Genomic DNA, 23,401 nt, shown 5'->3' on the forward strand with positions numbered 1-23,401 from the left:
AATCTGTCCATCTTCATTTTCTGATTATTTTATGTTTTTGTTTGTTTGTTTGTTTGTTTTTCAATCTACTATGCCAGAGTCAGGGAACTTGTATTATTTATCTTCATGTCCCCACTTTATGGCACTTAGCCTGGCATATAATAGGTGATAAAGTATTAACTATAACTGAACCTCTGACATGAACTATTGCTTTATAAATCTACTTATAGGTTGGTAGTTAATATCATGGAGCATTAAATTTTACTATATTTCAAATGGATATATTTTATTTGTTTTTCTCTAAGTGCAACGTCTAATAATTCTGTGGATTTTGAATTCACAAGATTGGCGTTTTACCATATTGTGGTAACACCAATTTTATACTACAATCTTATTCCCTGAGGCCATTATACATAAGTAAATAAGAATAACCAGGGACAAAAATAACAGCTCCAGAATTGAATGTCAAAGAACTATCACTTTATATTTACCATTTTTGTCTTGACATTATATCAAATGTCTACCACAGAAAATTCTCTTAACTACATGATGATTTTATTTCAAAAGGCAAAATAAATTTTCCAGGGAAACTTTGCTAAAAATGTCTTTTAAAACATAAGTGGAAACTGATTCTCTCACATTCACACCCTCACCAATATACTAGGACAATTTTAAAAGAAATTTTAAATATTAAGAGCTCTTTTTTTCTTTCGTTTTCTCAACATTTTAGTGACCTACATCAGAGAGAATGATGCAGCAAATGAGTAATGAAACTAAAACCAGTCTATCACAATGAGCTGTAGCCTCATGCTACCTGAATGAAGCCAAGTTTCCCCTGTAAAAAGCAGGTTGCTGAATAAAAATTATCTTTCTTGTCCTAGGTTAAAGATTATATTTAACTTGTTTAAGTGAAGACCACACTCTCCAGCCCCTGCTACAGATACCAATTAGAAAACATCTAAACCATATATATTCAAATGTAATATTTAAGTACATTATAAGTGAAATGGGCTCTGTTGTTTATGAAGAAACAGCTCATTTACATACCAAAGAACCTCTCAAAATCATAAATGCTGTGCGCCTTTGACAGCTTGCTGCTTTAGCACAGACATGTAGAGAGGTTTGATGTTTAGAGAGCATAATTTTTACAGAGAGAACTTTATTCATTACACATATGCTGACAACATTCTTTTTAACTTCTTTTGAAGGTGGAAAGTACTATAATTTCAGATCAGGAAGTTAGTTCATCTATCTCTGAATAATCCTCACTTGGGACAATACATGTTTAGGTGACATTCAAATAAGTATTTCCTATTAGAAACTATGCATGGCACTCATTGTCTAGAGAAAATGGGAATTGAGGAACCAAAACACTTAACTTTGACAGATATTCCTAGAACTTTAATTTGAACAGAAGCTAAACTCCATAAACTTGGAATTATTGTGTGATATTAACGCAGTTACCAGATAAAGGTTTTCCTCTAAGTTGCACTTTTCGATTATGTTACTTCAGAAAACATGTATTTTTAAAATATATTAAGCATGTTTCCAAAGGGTTTCTTTTTATTGGAGGGAAGAAAAGAAAATACTGTTTTAAACTCTGTAACTGTAAAACTAAAAGCTTAACTGGAAAATCTTAACCGTCTATGCATTCTCTTTTCAGATTGATATATTCAACCCAAAGGTCAATGTAGATGATTTTAAAATTCCTTAGTTGCACCATTTTATGTTTCTTTCATATTAAATATTGTTAACTGATTAAAAATTAATGCAAACAGCATTAGAGATTTTAAGTCTCTAAGCATTCCCAAGCCCTTGGAATAGCTGAATAGCCTGAATTCATTTTGCATTTTAAAAGTAGCATGATTTTTAAATTACAGTCACAATGATGACCAAAAATAAATAACAAAAAATTGAGAAGCATTTAAGCTGACAAAACATTTCCCCTGGGTACTGTGTGCTTAAGGTATTTGTGTTGGGGGTGGGGGGTGGGGGTGGGGGAGGGACGGGAATAGTAACTATCGCAGACCACAAAAGATACAATAAAAAAGCTCCTTACTGAAACCTATCGAGGACCAATACTGCAAAGATATATTTTCTGTTCATTTTCACGAAAGATTTTTGTATCATGGATGCTTTGCACAATTAAAAAAGAAGCTTAATTTTCCAACTAGCATGATCTTATAAAAAGTTGAAAAATTTTTTCCTGTACTATTCATAACTAATTAAGACTTACCCACTAGTTTATGACCCCCCCACCCCCTCACCAGGAGCCCCCTTATCTTCCCTGACCACGTTTGGTTAAGCAGTGGAGCTAATGCTTGAACCCGGATTTCTGACTTGAAATGTCACAGACTTTCTAGTCTATCACACTGCTTTTAATTATTTCAATGCTGCCTTCTCTCAGCTCTGCATTACTTTTTCTCTTATTTTCAGTGAACTATAGAACCCAATCATTTTCCAAATCTGCTTTTCTTATCTTTTTCTAAATTAAATTTGAGCAGAACAGAAGATCAAGAAGTTTTAGAGTCAGACTGATCAGATTTATGTTATATCTGCTTCCAGCCTTTCAGAACTTTTGTGACATTTAAAAGAGATATTCATGCAAGACTTTAGCACTTAATACCCTGTCAATATGTGTACATGAAGTTCCTGACCATAGCATTTTTTAGAACTATTTTTCCTTGCATCACATTGACTCCTTAGATTTTTAACATCTCGGATTTTCACATGGACCATCTCAAAAATGATCTGCTACCAATTAATGTCTCTAATGTCACTAATAATTTTGAGAAATGATGTGAAACTAACCTCCAGATTCCCACGTTACAATGAATATATTCAAAAATCACTATTTTCTTGTCTGCTATTACAAATGTAATACACATTTCTGGATCCCGTTGTCTAATACAAACGTGTTTGGTTTCCATTTCAATAACAACACACCATTCAATTTAGAGAAGAATTTGAATTTACAAATAAATTTGCTGGTCAGTGGATTCACTGACCCACATATATTACAAAAAATAACTTATTAAAATCATTTACTTTACTAAACACATCAGCTTTGTTATTTTTTCCTAACTCTTTATTAAGGAGAGGCTTAAATATTCACACAAAAAGACAGAATTTTATAACAAAATTCCATGCACTCATCACCATTCCCAATATGATCAACTCATCGCTAATCTTACACTACTACATTTCATCTACATCCCAGACTAGCATGTTATTTAGAAGCAAATTTTAAATATTCTATCATTTCATCCATATATATTTGAGTATATATCTCCAAATAATAAGCAGTTTTAAAGCATAACCATGATATGATTATTCCACTAAAAATAAGTAAATTTAATATTATCTAACATCCAGAGTGTGTCAAATTTCTAATTACTTCATCAAAAATTTTTAAAGTTGTTTGAATCATGATCTAATAATTGTACATGTGAAGGTTGTTCTATTTTTACATTTCATTTAAGCTATAGGCTTCCTTGGCATCTTTTTGTTCCTAGTAACTTATTTGAAGGAACTGGGTTGTTTGTACTGTAGAGGTTCCCATAGCCTGGATTTTGCTGACTTCATGTTATGGACTGGTTTGTAGCATATTCTTCATCCTTCTATTTCTTAAAAATTGAAGGCTGTGTTTCTTTCATTGATTTTCTTCTTTTCTTTATATTTCTCTCTCTCTCTCTCTCTCTCTCTCTCTCTCTCTCTCTCTCTCTCTCTCTCTCTCTCTGAGGCAGAAAAGTCAGTTCTAATCATTATTTTAATTGTTGGTTAGGTTTTGCCTTGTATTTTGCCAACAGTTTTACTTTTTATTTCTTCTAGACTTTCATCCAAGGGCCCCTGTATTTTCCTCTACGCTATATAAAAAATTAAAATTAAAAAAATTCAATCTTGTATTTTAACAACTTGTGCACAAGTCTTTTCATTTAACTGTGCCTCTCACCATCATTGTCCTCCTCTAAATATACTGGCTTATCAATGTCAATACTGCTTTTCTTGAACAGGAGAACACAACCCAGAAGTAATTAGATCTTGAACCTGATGCTTCATTCTATTCCTCCTCTTCCCATCCTCAGCTCATCTCCACTTAGGCCAGAGTAGCTACTCTTGGCTTTGGAAAGACAAACACTGATATGCAGGTTGGGTCTCTTTCTTCTCTTGATTTTCCTATCTGTTGCTCTAGGTGATATAACTTGTATACATAGTTATTAAATAGTCCGGCTGTGAATTCTTGATCTTATTTTTTAGAGCAACAGAGAGTACTCATGTATTATAGATTCTATCAAAGTAGTGCATTGTGTAAAATAAATGACCATTTTTGCTTTAAATTTTGAAATCATTCCCCTTGCAGATTTGTAACAGAAGTAGTGAAATGTAAATTGCTAGTAGGGAAAGAATTCTGTACATAATTTGATTGTATATTAATTAACTGGAAATATGAAAAACATTAAATATTTTATCAACTTTTTAAAATGTCTCTATCTTTTCTACAAAGCTATTACAAATTAACTAAAATTCATTTTATTATCAAATTACTCAAAAAGTATATTTGTATAGTGATATATTCTGTCAAATAGATGCTGGAATTGGTAGTTGAAAGTTCATATGAACTTCAGACGGGGAAGCTAACTTTAGCATTTGTCTAGGAATAAGTGAGACCTCTGGGGAAAAAAAGATAGAAGGCTATTTATAGTCTTAAACCTTAGTGCTATTTGACACTGATCCGGTCTGTGGCCAGCTCTACCCTACCCAATGTAGCATGGGCCAAACCATAATAGGGGCTTAGTATAGGCCCCCATCAATCTCTGAATTAATACTAGGCGTCTATTGGTGTCACACAGCAAGAAGAAGTAGTCAACATGACTCTGGAATCAGAGATGAGGGTGTGAATCTTAGCTACACCATACATAGCTGTGTGAATTCAGGCAAATTTCTAACGTTTCTAAACCTCAGTTTCCTAATCTATAAATAGCAATAATAAAGTACCTATTTTATTAGGTTGTCCTGAGGATTAAATGATCATATAACAAGTATAACACAGCACTTGACCTTTAATGTCTACTGAATAAATGTAAATTTGTTATTATTATGTCATCATAATTATTTTAATTTTTCATGGCCAGAATCAAAACATGTTGTTTCCCTAAAATCCTTTGGGGTTCAACTTTGTCCTAATTCTAGTTAATCTATTGTTCTGTACCTGATAAACAATTCCACATCTTGCATTACCTCCTTTCTTTTGTCAGATGAGGAATTCCAGCTTAAAACATGCAGTGGAAATGTATGTGGAGAACTTGGTAAGATTTGGAGACATGCACTGAATTATGGTTGAATAAGCACCAGGATAAGCCACAGGAGAGATGAATTGTATCCTCGGACCTCCTCTCATTATCAGTGACTATGGGAAAGTCTCATAACCTGTGTGAGCCTCGGTTTTCCAAAAATCGAGATGAGGACAGTGGACTAGAACTCTCTAAGGGGCTACTCTAGCTCTAACTTTCTTCAGTGCTACAAGGTGTCTGCTTGCTTTGTGATACATGGGTGGGAAGAGTAATCAATAGATATCATAGGGCTACTAATGCAGTACTGTCCAAAAAGCATGGCAAAAGAAATATAGCAGATAAGAGAAAAGAATATTCCAGGTTATATCAAGGCCCTATTCAAAAGTACATCTCAAATAAAAGACTGAAAGAAGGCTATTGTATATGGGACACAAAAAATGAGAATCATGAACCAAAACAATAATTCATAAAGATCTATCACTCCAATATTCATGGCAGCACAATTTACAATAGCCAAGATATGGAAGCAACCTAAATACCCATCAACAGATGACTGGATAAGGAAATTTTGGTTTATATATACAATGGGATATTACTCAGCCATTAAAAAAAAAATGAAATCCTACCATTTGCAATGATATGGATGGACCTAGAGGTTATTATACTGAATGAAATAAGTCAGACAGAGAAAGATAGATACCATATAATTTCTCTTATATGTAGTATCTAAGGAACAAAAAAAAACAAACTAATCAAAAACAGACTTACAAATATAGTGAACAATTTTGTGATTGACAGAGGGGTGTGGGGTTGGGAGGTTGGGAAATTGGGGCAAAAGGTTAAAGAAGTACAAATTAGTAGTTGAGAGTTGGGCACGGGGAGCATGGCAGAGGGAATACAGTTAGCATTATTATGATGGCTAAGTGGAGGGCCAGGGAAGGTAGGGAGCAATTGGAGGGATCGTTTTATTAACATTATAGATGTCTAACCAATGTACTGTATACCTGGAACTAATCTAAATAAATAAATTTATTTTTTAAAAAGTGAGAATCATGAAGACAATGAAAAGTGCAAAATGGAGCAGCATGTAAGAGACTTTATCCCAAGAATGACTATGGTACCAAACTTAAAAGTTAAGCTCATTTGAGTAGGCAGTCCAATTTTTATTTGAGAAGTATAATTAATAAAACATTTCTGAAAGGATAAAAACACATCATTGATGTTTCAATGACAAGAGTCTATGAACTGTTAAGGGAGTTGAAAATGACCGTCACCCAAGAACTACATTTTTAATTTATTACTAATTCAATGCCTTGTTTTATTTTTTATGAGTGACTCCAGAAGGTATTCCAAGAACACTTTAAACTTTCCCATGAAGAGAGTACAAAAACAAAAGTTCTAATTTATATTCAGGAATTCTTCTGTAAAAAATATTTATGAATTAAATGTAAAAGTCTACAGAGCATAACCCACAGACAAGTCAAACATGTTTCGGCCAAGTGACCTCAGGAGTCAGCTGGCAGTCCACACCCTATGCAGAAGTAGGGAAATACATGCGTAAATATCTTAATAACTCGTGCAGGTCTAAGCAAGCAGTTTTTATTGATAGTACTCTTTAAGACAAACTAAAGGCCATATGACTTAAAATATCTAAGGAACAGGAATAATGCTATTTATATTTAGTTAGCAAATTCTCAACTAAAACTGGTGAAGAGTAAACCTGATATCTACTTACAGAAAAGAAAAAAAAAACACAAGTTAGATTGAAGGGAGCTAGCTTCTAATCTAGGCAATACTGTGGTCTTGAGCGAGTCACCGAATATTTGAGCTACAGTTTCTATTTCTGCAAAATGGAGGTAATAATGCCAACTTAATTGAATTGTGTTAGATTTAAATAAGTAAACACACATAACATCTTAAGCAAAATGCTTGATATACATAGAAATCTCTCAGTAATTGTTTTTTGTTAGTTTGGTGTATCAAGCTAAATTTCTCAATGGAAGGTACAAATAGATATTTCTCCTTATAAATATAGAAAATCTCCAACTCTGAAATCACTATGTATCCATACTAATGTCTACCCGAAGAGCCAAAATCACATATTCTATTTCTCAGTTGTCTGATTAAAAACAAACTAGCACAGCATTCAACTTGGACGCTGTCAAGAGCACCACCTGTCTGATTTTTGTACAGCTGTCAGAAGCAAATTTTAGATCCGCCTCCCAAATTTTTACCCCAGCTAGAACCAGATTATGTCTTTATTCTATACACTTAAGTTGTTTTAAAAGGTGTTTTTATTTTAAGAAATATATATAATTATATGTAATACATGTAAATATATGCATATGTAAAACATTTGCTACCATGGTCAAATAATAAAAATTAAATGCTTTACTTAGGGCATGTACGTTTTCAGAATAAATACTGAAATAGAAAATACTTATTTAAATATAAAGATAAAATTCATTATTTAGGGGGAAAAGATGTTATTGTGTAAAAAGAATCAGAATTTGGCCACTTTTAAATTGCTTTATTCTAAAAATCATATTTATCTGTAGTGATGTTGTACAATCCTAAACCTTGTCTCTGAATATTCACCAATAGTAAAATATATTTTACAATTGTGAGAACATATATCTTAAATTGTATATGAATCACATATGTGTGTATTTATATACTCTAGTTATAAAAGAAAAAAAGATCTCCATTTAAAAATATCATAAGGCAAAAATGCTCGAAATCATTTTTCTAAGTTTAAACATGAAATGCAACATTTTAAATTCATCATGCTCTTCATTCTTGCAAGCCTTGTAATTTTTGCTAGGTAAGATATCAGCCATAATGTTACATGACCATAGCTATTTATAGAGGTGTGGGTGACACTAGTAACTAGTGGAGCCTTTGGCATAGCAAAGAAGTTTCCACATGCAAAATTTCAGAGAAACCTCTTCTCACTCCCCCAATACACAGATCTGCCAACCTCTCAGCCCCTAAATCCACTTCCCTGATCCTGTATAGAATCATTGATCAAGACAATTATCTAAAAGCAGCACCGAGAATTGTCACATTGACTGTCAATGTGACTGTCAATTTCCATCTTTTTATCTTTTTCTAGTTGATACTATTGGAAAATGGTAGCAATACCTTCAGCAGTGATCTCAGTCATGGTGGTTGGAGAAAGTAAGAGGCAGGCAAAAGTTCCCGTCAAGTGGTACTTTGCAGAATACTTTAGGATTGGAGAACTCTGATGGGGTGTTCTGTGTGAAAAAGTGAGGGCTCTTCGTTTTCCTGGCTGTTTCTGCTGCTTCTTTGTTGTCTTGTTGAACTTTGTCTCTCCTCTGCAGAGTTCTCCCCCTGGAAACAACCTGAGCCCTTTCCAAAGCAGCACTTGCGACTCAGGCAAAAGTATCAGCTTCGAATAAAAATAGCCTCATCTCCGCAGGACTCTCAGCACTTTTTTTTTTTTTTTTTTGGCACTCAAGGGGAACACACACAAGCACATATACTAGCTCTCCAGCCCCAAAGAGAGATAGGCAAATAAATAAATAAATAAGGAAGTAAAATGTACTGTCTAAGCCCCCGCAGTTTTCCTAAGATAATTACAGATCTTGGGGTCTATGTCAGAAAACGTGAAATAAAGAGTTGAAAGTAATCTTATCCATGATAGCTCAGATTTATTCTTAGTGCCCTTATTTCTCAGAACATTTCTCTTCCCCTTATTTGGTGTGGGGAGGGTCCTGTAATGTCTACCAGAGGCAAAGGGGAGGGAAGCCGCAAGTCATTTTCTCCAACTTGATTCCCTATAGTCTAAATCCACTTAGGAAGTACAGTTATTTATATAGGGCTACACTTAAAGTTGCAACTATTAAATCCCGAAGCTTCCTTGTAGGGGTTTAAGATTTTCCAAACATTAGCCAGTAAGAAATACATAATGTCAACTTATATTCACACTGGAGAACAGATGAATTACTAGATTTTTTATTCACTTTAATATTTAACTAAAACCAAAATATCTGAATTTATTTATGCAGTAAAAGAAAAGGAAGTTGACACAAAGTTTAAAAATCCACAGCCCAAAGTATAGTAAAAGATTTCAGTTTTTCCCTACCTCAACTTTGGAAAAAAAAAAAAAATGAAGTAAAATAAAAATGATCATAGCTGCTAACAATTAGCCAAATTGGCTGATTAGCATTTCACCTTCCCACTCCTAGCCAGGTGTTAATGAGCAGAGAAATATTCAATAGTTGGTGGTTGGAAGAAGAAGGAGAATCAAAGGGCATTGATAATTACAAATTCTAGCCAATCTGTGAATAATCAAGGTCTGACTACATTTTTCTTTTATTTCATTCTGATACTGAACCTAACAAATGTTTGTAGTTTAAACTTTTAGCCTCAACTTGCTGCCTTTGGTTGTCAGAACCTCTTGAATTTGTATGGTATTACAGGGGGCGTAAAGCGGTCACGTATGTTGCTTTAATATTTAAACTGTGGAGAGCGTTGCAATAGCTATTTCTATAGAAAATGATCTCTGCCACGTCAGCAGCTGTGTATTTGCTGCCCCAATTCCTTGCACAGTAAGAGGTGTTCATATACCGGCTGAAGAGATTACTAAGTAAACAATCTTATTTCTTTTACAAAAAAAGAAAATAATTCCAGATAATACTCATGATTTAATACAAGACCCTACACCTGGGCCTGGGCTTAAAGGTTTTTGACTACAAGTCTGAAGCCTTTCTCAGACTTGAGAAAGGTGAAACTTCACTGCAGATGCTTCCATTTACAGGTAAAGAGGATCCTTAGAAATGAGGTCCACTGGCAGAGGGAAAGATTCAAACTTCTAACAGCACCTCCTGGAGCACTGGGTCCCTGCTTACCTTCTCAGGTGAGAAAAACCAGAACTCTTCTTATTTGGCCCTCAAAAGCATCTCCATTCAATATCACCAAAGTGCTTTGAAAAGATAGTGCTTTCCATCTCTATCCATCAGAAACTTCCATAGTTTTTCATTATAATTGAATGAAGAATTAACAATTCCTCAACTCATTAAGAATTTACATGAGTCAGGGCCTAAATAAAATTAGCTAACTCAGAGGGGAGAAAACATACACACAATCTCAAACTCTTATTTAATAAAAGTTGAAATAAGATTATAAAGCAAGAATACTAAATTCTCAATGTTTGATGTTACTCTTAAGTTCCCAATCACTAATTTCATGTTATACATGCTAAAAGAGAAAAAAAGACTTAAGAAATGTGCTAGCCAATAAACATATTTGCAGGATAAGAAGTTTTTTAAATGCCTCTGTAGGATGGGTGGGTGAATATTATTAGACATCAAAAAAAATCAGTCTATTTCTTATATTCAAACTTATTAGAACTTTCATATTATTTTAAGCCCAATTCATTAGATATATCTTTGAGTTTCAGGAAGAACTCTGTGAAGCTTTCCAAAACCAACAAGCAACTAAGATTCTTCAAAGTGTATGCACCTCATTCCTCAGGTCACTCAAAGAATAAAACTTTACAAACAATAAATTTGCCTTTCAAGACGACCCAAAAGTGATAGGTCTCTTTTCTCAGTAATAGCTTCTGATGTACTCTCACATTTTCCATTCCTGTAAGATGAGCACAGGTAGATTTATCCTGGTTTGGCATACAGGAATAGTTGTAAGCATACAAACCAAATATTCCTCTTGTTATTAATTGACTGAGTCTATGTAAGTCAATGGTAAACCATGAAAGTTTATTTTCCTATTAAATGTTTAATTTAGTCCAAACTTCTGTACAAATTATACTGACCAGTACTCCTTGTCATTTTCAATAAATGTTATAAATATTCAAGTGAGTAGACAAAAGTATTCTTCCTTAGAGCAATTTTTTGTTTGTTTTGGTATTTTGTCAACTATTATCATAAACTAACAATCAATAAGATGTATACTGCATTTGGCTATGAACAAGATATTTTCATCCACATTCAATTTCAGATGGTAAAAAATTCAGTAAGCAACTAGAGAAGTTATAATTTTTGGTTTTCACTGAAAAAAATCATAAAATAAAGCAAAATATTTTTGAATTATTTTAAGACCATACTACATTATCTTGTTTAGTACTAATATATATTTTAATAGAATGATGAGAAGAGATATAATTGGGAGTAAATAGCTACTTACCACCAGTCTCTTTCTCAAGGATATGAGATATCTGAAAGAAAGTAAAGTTTTGGGGTTACTTCTCAAGATCTTCTATTTCTTAGTTTACAGACACATACAGTTTATATTTGAATAACCTATACATATATTGGATGGTAATTAAAAATAAAGAATTTTTTTTAAATTGTACGATATTGTACACTTAGAGTACAAGTAAATTTGTGAGATATCTATCAAGATAGAAAGTACCACTTACTTGAATCTTGAAATAATAATAGGCATAACTTTTATGTGAGCTTAAGCATTCATGATAATTTTAATAGGAGACAAAGATAAATAACTGACCAGAATGATCTGGGGAAAGTTGGGGACAGAGTGTTGTAATGTAAGCAAGTTTTACATTTGGGTGGTCGCTTCGGCAGCACATATGCTAAAATTGGAACGATACAGAGAAGTTTTATATCTGAACTAACAAAATGTAAGCTACTGTCTCGCTGCCTCTATTGAAGTAATTTACCAGAAGAAATATACAGAAGAGAAATGCTTTACTTTTAGCTTTGTAGGTAAAGAAAAATTTGGCAAAAAACAAACTGATACAGAAAAAAATATTGCTCTTTTAAACCTGAGAATGAGGAACTATAAAAGAAACTAGAAACACTGAAAGTGAACTTGGGGTTCATTTAATTATATTTGTTTTCATCTAACTTTGAAATCACACCACCTGACTTAAAAATTCTTCTGAAGCTCACGTGATAAACTTAGTCCTCAGAATCATAAGAAATCATAAGAAAAGCTTCTATTGAACTATTAGTTCATTAATCGTATTTCATCTCAGCACTGCTGATTTCATTTTCAATTGTTTTGCATTCTATTTGTGTCATAGAAAACCTTGTTCTGTCCTCATTACTTTTTCAAAATTCTCTGTGCTCATTTTTTAACCAAAAGTTGAAAGTCATTCCATATGTTTGGTTTATCATGTGATTATTTAGAAACTGTGTAATCCAGCTCGCTTCAAATGACAGAAGGCATTCCAGTGCAATTAAAAACTTTCCTCTCTTTAACTCTGACTCATGAATAGCTGAGTCTACAATATCAGCCTTCTTTCCTCACACACATTTGACATTGTCAAACATTCTCTCAGAAATTTGCCTACGTCAATCCATTCTTCAATCAACAAAGGCAACGGATGCCCCTTCTTAGAGATACCATTTTCCAGAGAGCTGGCTTCTGTCCACTACCACTGTCCTCTTTATAAGGATCTGCAATATCCTGTAGTAGGTGGCCCCCGTGAAGCCCATAATTTAATTACTGCTTTCTGCTCTGTACCCTACATTCGTCCTTCAGTTTATAGTCCTGGGTATTATTCAAAAGCAATTTATCATTTTCACTTTTTCTATTTTCCTGTAAAAGTATAAACACCTTTCTTATAAAATATAAAATAACTTTATCAGTTCTTATATATGAATTTTTAAAAATAATTTCAATGGTTATTTCTATTTGCTGATTTTGAAAAAATTCACAGTCATCATCTTATTCTTTATATTTTGATGTTTTGTATTATCAATGATATAATTTGTCATATATGGTTTATCATTACTGAATGCCAGCTGGAGTCAGTTAGTTTGTGAACTTACTTAAAAATAAGGAAATCACTTATATACTCAGTTCCATTAATTCCATTACACACACACTCTCTCTCTCTTCTCTCTCTCTCTCTATATATATAGAGAGAGATAGATGTAGATGATATAGATATAGATATAGATAAAATATTAGCTCTCTCTCTCTCTCTCTCTCTCTCTCTATATATATATATATATATATATATATATATATATATATATATTAGCTCCCTTGGCACTAGGTTAGATTCTAGTGATACCAAGAATAAAGGTTAAATCTTCAAGGAGCTCATAGTCTTGTAGGAGAGTAAAAAAGATATACCCAACAATATAATATAGTGTGATAAATTCAAGAGTGGAGTAAACATATGCATCGGATGGCAGAAAAGGAGTTTTAATCCAACAGGAATGGCTTTAAAAGGAAAAGAAATACTGGAATTGGGTATTGAAGTATAGGAAATTATTTAAATAATTGGCAATTGAGGACATACTTCCAAAATAGAGAAAACAACTCAGAAAAAAATTATAGAAATTTAAACATAATTACCTTTAAATAGTGCAATAAGATTTTTGTCACAGGGTGCTTGGAAGGAAACTACAGAAGAGGAAAAAAGAGAATAAAGAAGAGTTAGATAGTTAAGTATCTTTAAGGCATAGTAAGGTGTTTAGACTTAACTCTCATTTAAGATGACATTGAAGTGTTTTAAGCATGAATATAAAATGATTAAATTTACCTTTTGAAAATACTGGATTCAATAACAATGTGATCATCACAGTTTCCTTAAGACAATTTCAAAGGAGCCCTAAAAATAGAAGCCAGATTACAGAATGTGGGGTAAGTGAAAGATCACAAAATGAAGAAAAAATCTAAAATACACTTCAAGGAAGCATATATTTAAGCAAAGGAGTAAACTGGATTAAGAATTAGAGGGGAGCATGGAGTAAAGCAGGTATAAGGGAGGAGAGATTAATGATATAGGAGAGAGAAAAAAACTAGAATTATAGAGAAAGCTTTAAGCAGATGAAAGAGAAAAGTTAGAGCTCTTGTGCAGAGTACTTTTAAAGAGAAATAAAATTATTAATAAAGTAAAAATAAAATTAGGAAAAATATGGAACGATTTTGAGTTGTGAAACGGGAAAATAAAAGGAATTCATCTCTAATGGCATTATTTTCTCTATGAGTCAATGTGATCTGCTGAGAAATGAAGAATTAGAGATTAGGATGACATCTGGAAGAGAGTTCTAAAGGTTTCAAAAAGCTGAAGAGGAAAAGAGAGAGGCAGCTTTTTAAGAATTGCAGAGTTCTGCTGAGAGGCCAGGTGGGCTTAGAAACCATCAGTTTATAGTAGCAAATCTGAACTTAAATTAGCTAGGGTAATAAAAGGGGTAAAACCAAAAAAGACCTCCAAATACACCTCTCAAGCAAAATAAAAATTTATAAGCCAAAGAGGTGTGTTTCAGGTTAATGGGCAGCTATTCTCTATAGGGTCATTTAGAAATCCAGGATAATGACAACTCTGCCATCTTTATGTGACTTTGAAAATTGTTCTTATCAATACCACTGCAGCCAGCAAAAACGGAAAAGGCTTGCAAGACTGTATCAGTCAGCCCTGAGAGTAACATGTAGCGCTACTGCTTCTTTCTATTCCATGCTGAGAATTTGATTCTTGGCCATACCTAAATGTAAAGGAGTAGAATTACTAAGAATGAAATCTCCACCACAAGATTATTTTTGAGTTCTCCATTGCCATGTTAATAGATTGAGCACTGGAGCAGAAGAGAATAGCTGGTTGAACTGAAATCTCTGGGTAGGTGTGTCCTTCAAGAAACATTTTAGCTAAAGTTTAACCAAAGTAAGAATACTGAAAGAGCATGAATACTGAGAAAATGCATGATCTAAAAGGTTTGTACTTAGAGTAGTGTCTAAGGATTATAGTGCATATTTATAAATCAATCCTTTTGCATTCAGAATATGAATTACCCTTAATGTCTAAACACATGACCAGTTACTATATACTATGAATATTCATGTAAATGAATAACAAAAACATACCTACTAAGAATAAAATAATTGCAAATGATTGGCTATCAGAGTATTTGACTTTCTTTTTTATAAGCAGTTTTTAAGCATTTGTCTATAAAAATGTTCTCTATCTCATTTTATTTGGGGAAGAGAGTATACTATCTCTTGAATGTGTCCCTCAGAGCATTTCTTCAATTAAAATTAAAGATGTATTTTACAATTGTCACTGATATATGACTTTGAGAATATGAACTGCTGTATAAATGTTAAATGTTCCCATCCTCATGAAAATCACATTTCACCTCAGAGCCATGTTTGGTTTTGCTATTTATATTCATTTGAAGCCAGAGTTTGTTTTCCATTTACAATATTATAATTAATTTGAATATTATTAAATGTTGTCACAACTGACAGATTGTCAGCTTTCCTTGACCTCTTTACGTATAGTCATTCTCATTTTAAATACCTTATTTTTATTCTTACTCTCCTTCAAAACAAAACAGAACCATTTGCTCTGTCTCTAAAAATTCCATTTAACAAAACAGATCCATTCCTCTTTCCTCATTCCTTATCCTTTTATTTAACAAGAGTTATTTTCTGTCAGACACACCCCTGACAGTGTCAGCCTGACTACCTGAAAGCCAATGCGTGTAAGATTTGCATTAAGAAAAAATGTATGTGTTTTGTCAACTTTACATCCCACACAGAAGTTGTAGGGTCTAAGTTTGGAATAGAATTTCAAAACAATATAAGTGGTTTTTCATGCTGGGAACAAATTGCAGATATGAAAGACACCGGGAATATAAATTCATGCTGTCTTGGCATGGTCAGTAAGTAGAATACATGGTCGAATATAAAGAATAATGTAGAAAGTATCCTGGTCCCAGAATGTATCTCCCAGTAGGGAAGCATGTTATATACAAATCGAAGGCTCAATCTTATCATTTAGAAATTGAATTTGAAGGTTTTCTATTAAAAGGAAAACAACATTTGGAATACGAAACTAAGTTAGCAATTGGCGAGCACCTACCCATCACAGTCACAAAAGTCATGCTTTCAAGGATTGTGCCCTTTGCAGACACTGCTTATTTATCATAGCACGCTCTCCCACAAGCCTGGATACAGTCTCGAAATCCTTTCCAACACAACGTTTTGCGTAACCACTACGATTTATTCTAATTTGCCCTGATAATAAATTTAATTTCCATGAGCTTGAGAGGAACTCAGAAAGACAGATTGAGAGGGTTGGGACCTCACTGAAAGGACACACAGGGACATTCTCAATTCTAAACTTCACAAACCTCTAAATTCGTTGTAGGGGCTGTTGTTTCTCTGTGTACATAAGTGTTCAGCATTATAATCTGCAGAGACAATCAATTCTGACAAATCACTATTTCATTGGAACTATAAAAATCAGCAGTTACTTCAGCTGGTTCAAATTAGGATATATAATTTTGTTTTTGCTTTAGAGATATTGTGGACCACAGACATTTTTGATTTAGTCCTTGATTACATTTACATTCTGCTGGATTCATCTAGCAGCATCATACTTTTTCTTTTTAACAGAAAACTTAAAGCTAAAAAAGGAAAAGAAAAAAATAAAATGTTATAAGAAAAATAATTATTTAGCACCTGCTCACAGGTAGGACACTTATTTCAAAGTGTAATTAATTTTGAAGTGTCCGAGACATGCACTTTTACAGTTTCAAAGATCTTAGAAATAGTTGAAGCTAATTTTGTCATTTTACATAGGAAAAAACTAGGAATCAGAAAGGCTAAGTGATTTGTCCATGTTTACACGAACTATTTTTGAAGAACCTGAACCAGAAGCCAACACCCTGACTCTCAGCCCACTGCTCTTGACATTACTCCCTGCTGAGTTATTTTTTCCTTATCCAGTCTTTAAAAATTTGAACAAGAACACCATTTATCAAAAATCCCAATTCACTTTCGTCTTTTCTGAATCTTAAAAAGAGATGGATAGTTTTACATGTTTTTGAATCTAAGGATGTGAATAATATTACCAGTACTTTCTCCATTTTTCAGTTCTGTTCTTATCTATATATTTGCTTCATTCTCTCCTACTATATAAAAACATTTTTCATGTGGAGGGACAAGTTATGGGTATAGCTATAGATACCCCAGGTTCATTCAGATTAATCAAGATTAGACCCCAGAAGAAACAGAGAGTTGTTCTTTCCCAATGTTTGTATATAAAAATCATAAGGATGAAACTTTATTGGTCTGGCTTAAATCATACACACATCCCCCAATCAATTTTTGTGATCAGGAGAATGGGGCACTTTGATTGGTCCAAACCAATCTCTTGCGGCCTGAGAGATTCAGTACAGTGACTGGCAGCCTCACCAGAAGTCTCCAGGGCTATGGGTGGGGCGGAATTGCCCAGGGAGTAGACGCTATTGTCAGAAAATGGCATAAATGGATATAAACTGACCAAAATATGTGTCTCCTTTTGATTGCATATTTCAGTGCAAACACACACACACACACTTCTTTCCAGATATATATAGGTGGAGATGCATATATATGCAATGTCTTGTCCTAGTAACGCAATTATCCCACATTCAGTTAGAAATACACAACTTTTCCCTAAAAATCTAAACAAAAAATCACATCAGTTGATTTATCTCTGGGCGGTGAGTAAAAGTTTTTATGTGATCTGTTTTTGTTTGTTTGTTTGTTTGTTGATAATCCTGAATGTAGAGTTAATTGATGAGTTTAAATAATCTACAATCAACATGTAATGGTGGTGAGAAAAGAATTTCATTAAAATCGAGAAAACGAGGTAACATATAGTTGTTCCTGGTCCAGAATATCATACATACTTTGGAAGGGACCATAACTAATTTGTTGTTTCTGTTTTTCTTGAAAACTACACATAAAGATGCCACAGTAAAATTGTAAAAAATGTTATCTCTCCTAGCAAAATTCTCAGCCTCTTTTCTGTGTTCCTCTCACCTTTGTGCTTTCCTGAGGATTGGCCATCCATTGATGACCTCTTTTCTCACACAGTCTAAGGAAGGGCAGTATTTTCTTTTGTACCTCAGAGCCTGGGAGAATTTTTTGTGTCCTTATTTCTCGTTATCTTTCTAAAAGGAGAAACTTCCCTTCTCCAAATAGCATGTAGTTACTATACCCATTCTTGTCATTATCATCTTTTTATGTCCCAGCAAATCCCTCATTCTTTGAAAATTTAGCACTTACACAAATATCTTTATTTCTGTGTCTATCATACATCCATTTAAGTGCTGCACAGAGCCATAATGGACTCTGAGACAAAAGAAAAATGTGTGCCCCTCAATACACATATCAAAATATCCCCCTATATTTTGAACCAAGTGAAAAAAGTTAATAAAATTGTACAATCAAAACACATGACTAAGTATCAACCGCCCCCCCCCCCCAATTGCCTAATCTATTTGCACACCAATGCTTTCCCCCATAAATCCACCTAGTAGTAGATACAAACTCATAGGGAACAAGGAACTACAGGCTTTTGGAAATGACTGTGTACATTAATAAAAACAGTGTTCGAACATGTGTTATATGTCAGAAACCATGCTAAACAATTTTCACAGATTATCTCATTTAATCCTAGGTATTTTACCCATTTCTTTCTAAGCTTCATTAGAGTAAAGACCCTGTCAATCTTCCTCACGTGGATATATTGTATCTCTAATACCTAGCATAGTGACAGGTCCTTGATATGAGTTATAATGGTAACAATATAAACACTGAAATAGAAAAAAAGTGAACTTGGATAAAAAAAAAACAAAAAAAACTTTAACTGATTTATATTTTTCCCAATATTTGCTTGAACTTTTTAAGATTGGATAATTTTGGATGGTTTTATGTTTGTGGAGAGGCTTTCCTAATTGAATTAGAATACTCCTGTTAAACAAACATGCCAAAATAAACTGTGGCTTTAAACTATAGATAATTTTTTCTTATGTCTTATAATGGGATTAAAAGTAATTTCACTTCTAGTAATATCAGACATGATAGTATCAATTCTTTTAACAGAGACAATAATAAAAATATTCGTAAAAGATTGTATTTTAGAACTAATAAAATAATGAAGATCATTAGGCCATAATCCAAATGAGACTAGAGGTTCAGGTTATCAATTTCTCTGTCTTTGAGGTTATCTGTTATCTTAGAAGGGGCACCTGAAGATTAGGCTAAGTTAAACTTTTGACAGTCTTCATGCACTAGAACAGAGTTTTGGAGTACAGGCCTTTCCAAAAGAAAATTGACCTTATGAATATCCTTCACTGAAAGGTTGTACCTGAGAGTGAAGGGTAAATCTCAAATAGGCTTCCACAGGTCCTGCAGCTCATCTTCACATAATATTAAATCCAGAAATAGTATTAAGATAATCCTGAAAAGCTATTTCCCTGATATATGAGCAAAGTATTAATAATAATAAAATATAAATCTTCTCTGGAAGAAAATAATATCCTAGGTTACAGATTATTTCTACCAAGTGTTTGCAAATATAGTTTGAGGACATGGTTTAAAATATCTAGGCAATTAAGATAGAAGACAACATGAACCAGCAAAAACGGAAATAGTAGAAAACAGAAAAAGATCCCAAAAGTCTCTGATATTAAATATTGATTTTAAGAAAATTATACTGTATTTAAGGACGTGAAAGATGAAATAGATAATTTTGGAAAATGAAATACTTTCCAAAAAATGGGACTCTTAGAACTGGAACAGCAAAATAACTGAAATTAAGAACTTATTTGAAGGATTTTATAGCAGATTAGGAACAGCCAAAGATAAGTAAAAAAACATATTCAGACTGAAGTCCAGAGAAAAGGCTGAAAAATATAAATGATAGAGTACAAGATGACTGAGAATACATTTATTAGGTATACAGTTGTAGTTCTCAAAAGACAAATACTTTAAAAGATAATAATTGATAACTTTTTAAATCAGAAGAATGTCATCAAACCATAGCTTCAAGAAAAACAAAAAATTTATGCAGAATTAGTATTTAAAAAAAAAACACCCCAAGGCATATCAATCAGTAAAACCACTGAAAACCAAAGGCAAAAGAAAAAAAAATATCTAAATATAGCAAGAGAAAATAAGAGAGGTTACCTCGAAAAAAAGCATTAACTGCGACACACTGACTTTTATACAGAAAAATGTAAGCTAGAAGGCAATGAAATGACATCTTTAAAATGTTGAAAGAAAATAACTGACAACATAGAATTCTATTCCCATCTATAAATATCTTTCAAAAGTGAAGGTAAAATAAGGACATTTTTAGGAATACAAAAAAAATATGATGACTTAATCATGAGCCTAATTACAATGAAAAAGAAATTCTAGAAGTCACTAGATAGAGTGAGAGAACTGCAGAAACAAAATTAAGGAACAAAAAAGGTAAGCATATGAGGATATTTTAGTGGATACCGATTATATAAAACATTATTAATGCTTGGGTAGCTTTAAAATATAGAAATAATTAAATAAAATTTTAAAAGTGGCTTTCAAATACTTTTTAAAAAGTATTCTAAAATCCTGGAGTCATATAGTAAAAATAACAATTAGTATGGTGAGTAAAGAATAACTTTTTTTTAAGAGACCACGAAAGAAGCTTAGCAGATCATATCATTCAAGCTAAAAGAGGAAGGAAAGGAATTTTTTAAAAATTCAATCTAAAAAAATTCAAAAAAGGAGAGTAAAAGAACCTAAATAGTACGAATAGAAATAGCTAAGATGTTAAAACTCAAAAATAGTAGTAATTTCATTAAATGTAAAAAAACTGATGTTCCATATAAAAGATAAAGTCAGACTAAACTAAAAATATAAAACTCAACTATATGCTGTTTATAAAACACAAATTTGAACTATGATACAAAAAAATAAAAAGTAAAACAATTTTTTTAAAAGATACGTATTTTGTAGTATCAACCAAATAAAGCAGGCATGACAATATTCATACCAGATGAAATTAGCTCTAAAGCAAAAAAAAAAAATTCCAAGAGATAAAGGGTAATACATAATGAAGAAAAAGTTATAACGAACAAAGAATAGATAATATCAAATTTGAATGCACCTAATAATATATCTTTGAACTATATAAAGCAAAAATTTGCACAACTGGTTGAGGAAAAAAAGATAAATCTACATACTTCTCACTGATTAAGAGGACAAAGCAAAATGAGAAAACATAAAAGCATAGATTTGAATAATACAACTACCATAATTGGACATGTATAGTACAGTGCACCTAAAACTGCAGAGTGAAAGTCTTTTCAAAATGAAACATATAATCGTTTTACATTTTTTCATTTGCCGAACTATAAATTAAAATATTTGGGTACTAAAATAATACAGAATACATTCTTTGGTCACAACACAATTATGTTAGTATCAACAGTAAATATATCACTAGAAAATACTTATATGTTTAGAATTTTAAAAATATACTGTAAATAACCCATGCGTCAAAGAAGAAATTTCAATGGAAAAATTTGAAGCTCTTAAGCTCATTATGCTGAATAAAAATTGTGCATAAAAAGAAATTTATAATTATAAGAGCATACACAAAGGAAATGAGAGCTAGATGTCCGTTTTAAGCAAGTCATAAAAAGAATAAGTGATGAAATGGAAAATGTAGAAGGCAGGAAAGAGTAAAAAAAATGCAGGAAATTCAGAATCTAAAAACTGAACTTGTAATAGAGAAGATCAGCAGAGCTAAATATGTGTTCTTTAAAAAGAATAATAAAATGAATAAACCCTTAATAAGACCAATCAAGTATAAAAAAAGAAAAAAAATGAGGTAAGAAGGAGAGAGAAATAACAGGTGTCAAGAAAAAAAATGACATAATTGCATATTCTGTAGACATTAAAAATACAAGAGAATATTATGAGTGAATTTATGACAATTCGTTTCCCAAGCCTGCCATAACAAATTCTCACAAACTGGGTGGAAATTTATTATATCACTGTTTTGGAGGTCTGCTTTAAATAAAGTTGTTAGCAGAGTGGAGCTCTTTTTAAAGGCTCTGAGGAAGAGAAAGTGCCATAACTCTCTCCCAGCTTCTGGTGACTGTTGGCAATCTTTGGTGTTCCTGGGACCCTGAGCAGCTGCATAACTCCATCCTCTGCCTCCATTTTCCCATGACTTCCCGTTGTGGTTCTTCTGTTCTGTGTTTTCCCTTTTTCTTATAAGGGTACTTATTGGATCTAGAGTTCATCCAGGTTGGTCTCATCTCAAGATCCTTTACTTACTTACTTCTCCAAAGACCCTTTTTCTAAAAAAGGTCACGTTCACAGATAATAGGGTTAGACTTTGGACATATTTTTAGGGGCCCACAGTCCACCCACTTACAAGGGCAAGAAGTGTAAAAAAAAAAAAAAAAAAAAATATATATATATATATATATATATATATATATATATATACATATGAAATGGACAAACTTTTAGAAAAATACAAATGATCAAAATTAACAAAAGGAGATATAGAAAATATGAATAGTCTAGTAAAGAAACTAAATCCATAATTTAAAGTTTCTCAAAGAAAAAACTCAAAGCTTAGACATCTTCTCTGGTAAATTTTACCAAACATTTAAGATTAACTGAATGTCAATGTTAACACAAAATCTCTCAGAGAACAGATTAAAAAATGTATTCAAATATATATTTTTTATGTTCATGATCACTTTGATATAAAACCAGAAAGGAACATCACAAGAAAGTAAAATTACAAGCTACTCAATCATTTCATAAATATAGATGCAAAAATCCTAGTGAAAAAATAGGAAACCATCCCAACAATATAAAAAAAAAAAAAAAAAAATAGGTCTACAGCCATGCCACCCTCAATGTGCCTGATCTCATCTGATCTCGGAAGCTAAGCAGGGTCGGGCCTGGTTAGTACTTGGATACGAGACCACCTAGGAAGACCAGGTGCTGTAGGCGTTTAAAAAAAAATAAAAATAGGAAACCATCCTAATAATATACCCATGTCTAATTTTAGTTGAGTCCAGGATAATAAATTTGGTTTAACATTAGAAAATCGTTGATATAATTTACCACATTAAGTAAATAAAAGAGAAAAATCATATGAACATCTCAATAGATGTAGAAAAATTACTTGATAAAATAAAATAGTCTTTGATATATGTGTATTTATAATATTAAGAATCTTCCTTATTCTGACAAATGGCCATGACACAAAATTTAGAGCAACAACTCATCTAATCACGAAATGTCAAAAGTTTTCCTTGTGAAATTGGGAATAAAACACCTACGTTTCTATTTAACATAGTGTTGGAGGTGATATTCTTATTGCA

The 23,401-nt window shown here is 32.5% G+C and overlaps 1 protein-coding gene and 1 pseudogene across 2 annotated transcripts in view; one reads left to right on the forward strand and one right to left on the reverse strand.

The window, feature by feature from the left end:
• Positions 1–8,669, reverse strand: part of TRDN (triadin) — a 227,335-nt gene extending 218,666 nt beyond the window's left edge. For both annotated transcript variants that reach the window (XM_036221435.1, XM_016154083.2), the window contains exon 1: positions 8,415–8,669. In XM_036221435.1, coding sequence (XP_036077328.1) covers positions 8,415–8,436 — 22 coding nt within the window. In that variant the 5' untranslated portion in view covers positions 8,437–8,669. The remainder of the gene's footprint in view (positions 1–8,414) is intronic.
• Positions 8,670–22,908: 14,239 nt separating this feature from the next.
• On the forward strand, positions 22,909–23,027 carry LOC118605610 (annotated as a pseudogene).
• Positions 23,028–23,401: the final 374 nt, after the last annotated feature.

This window comes from Rousettus aegyptiacus, unplaced genomic scaffold (genome assembly GCF_014176215.1).
Source record: "Rousettus aegyptiacus isolate mRouAeg1 unplaced genomic scaffold, mRouAeg1.p scaffold_m13_p_1, whole genome shotgun sequence".
Classification (NCBI taxonomy): domain Eukaryota; kingdom Metazoa; phylum Chordata; class Mammalia; order Chiroptera; family Pteropodidae; genus Rousettus; species Rousettus aegyptiacus.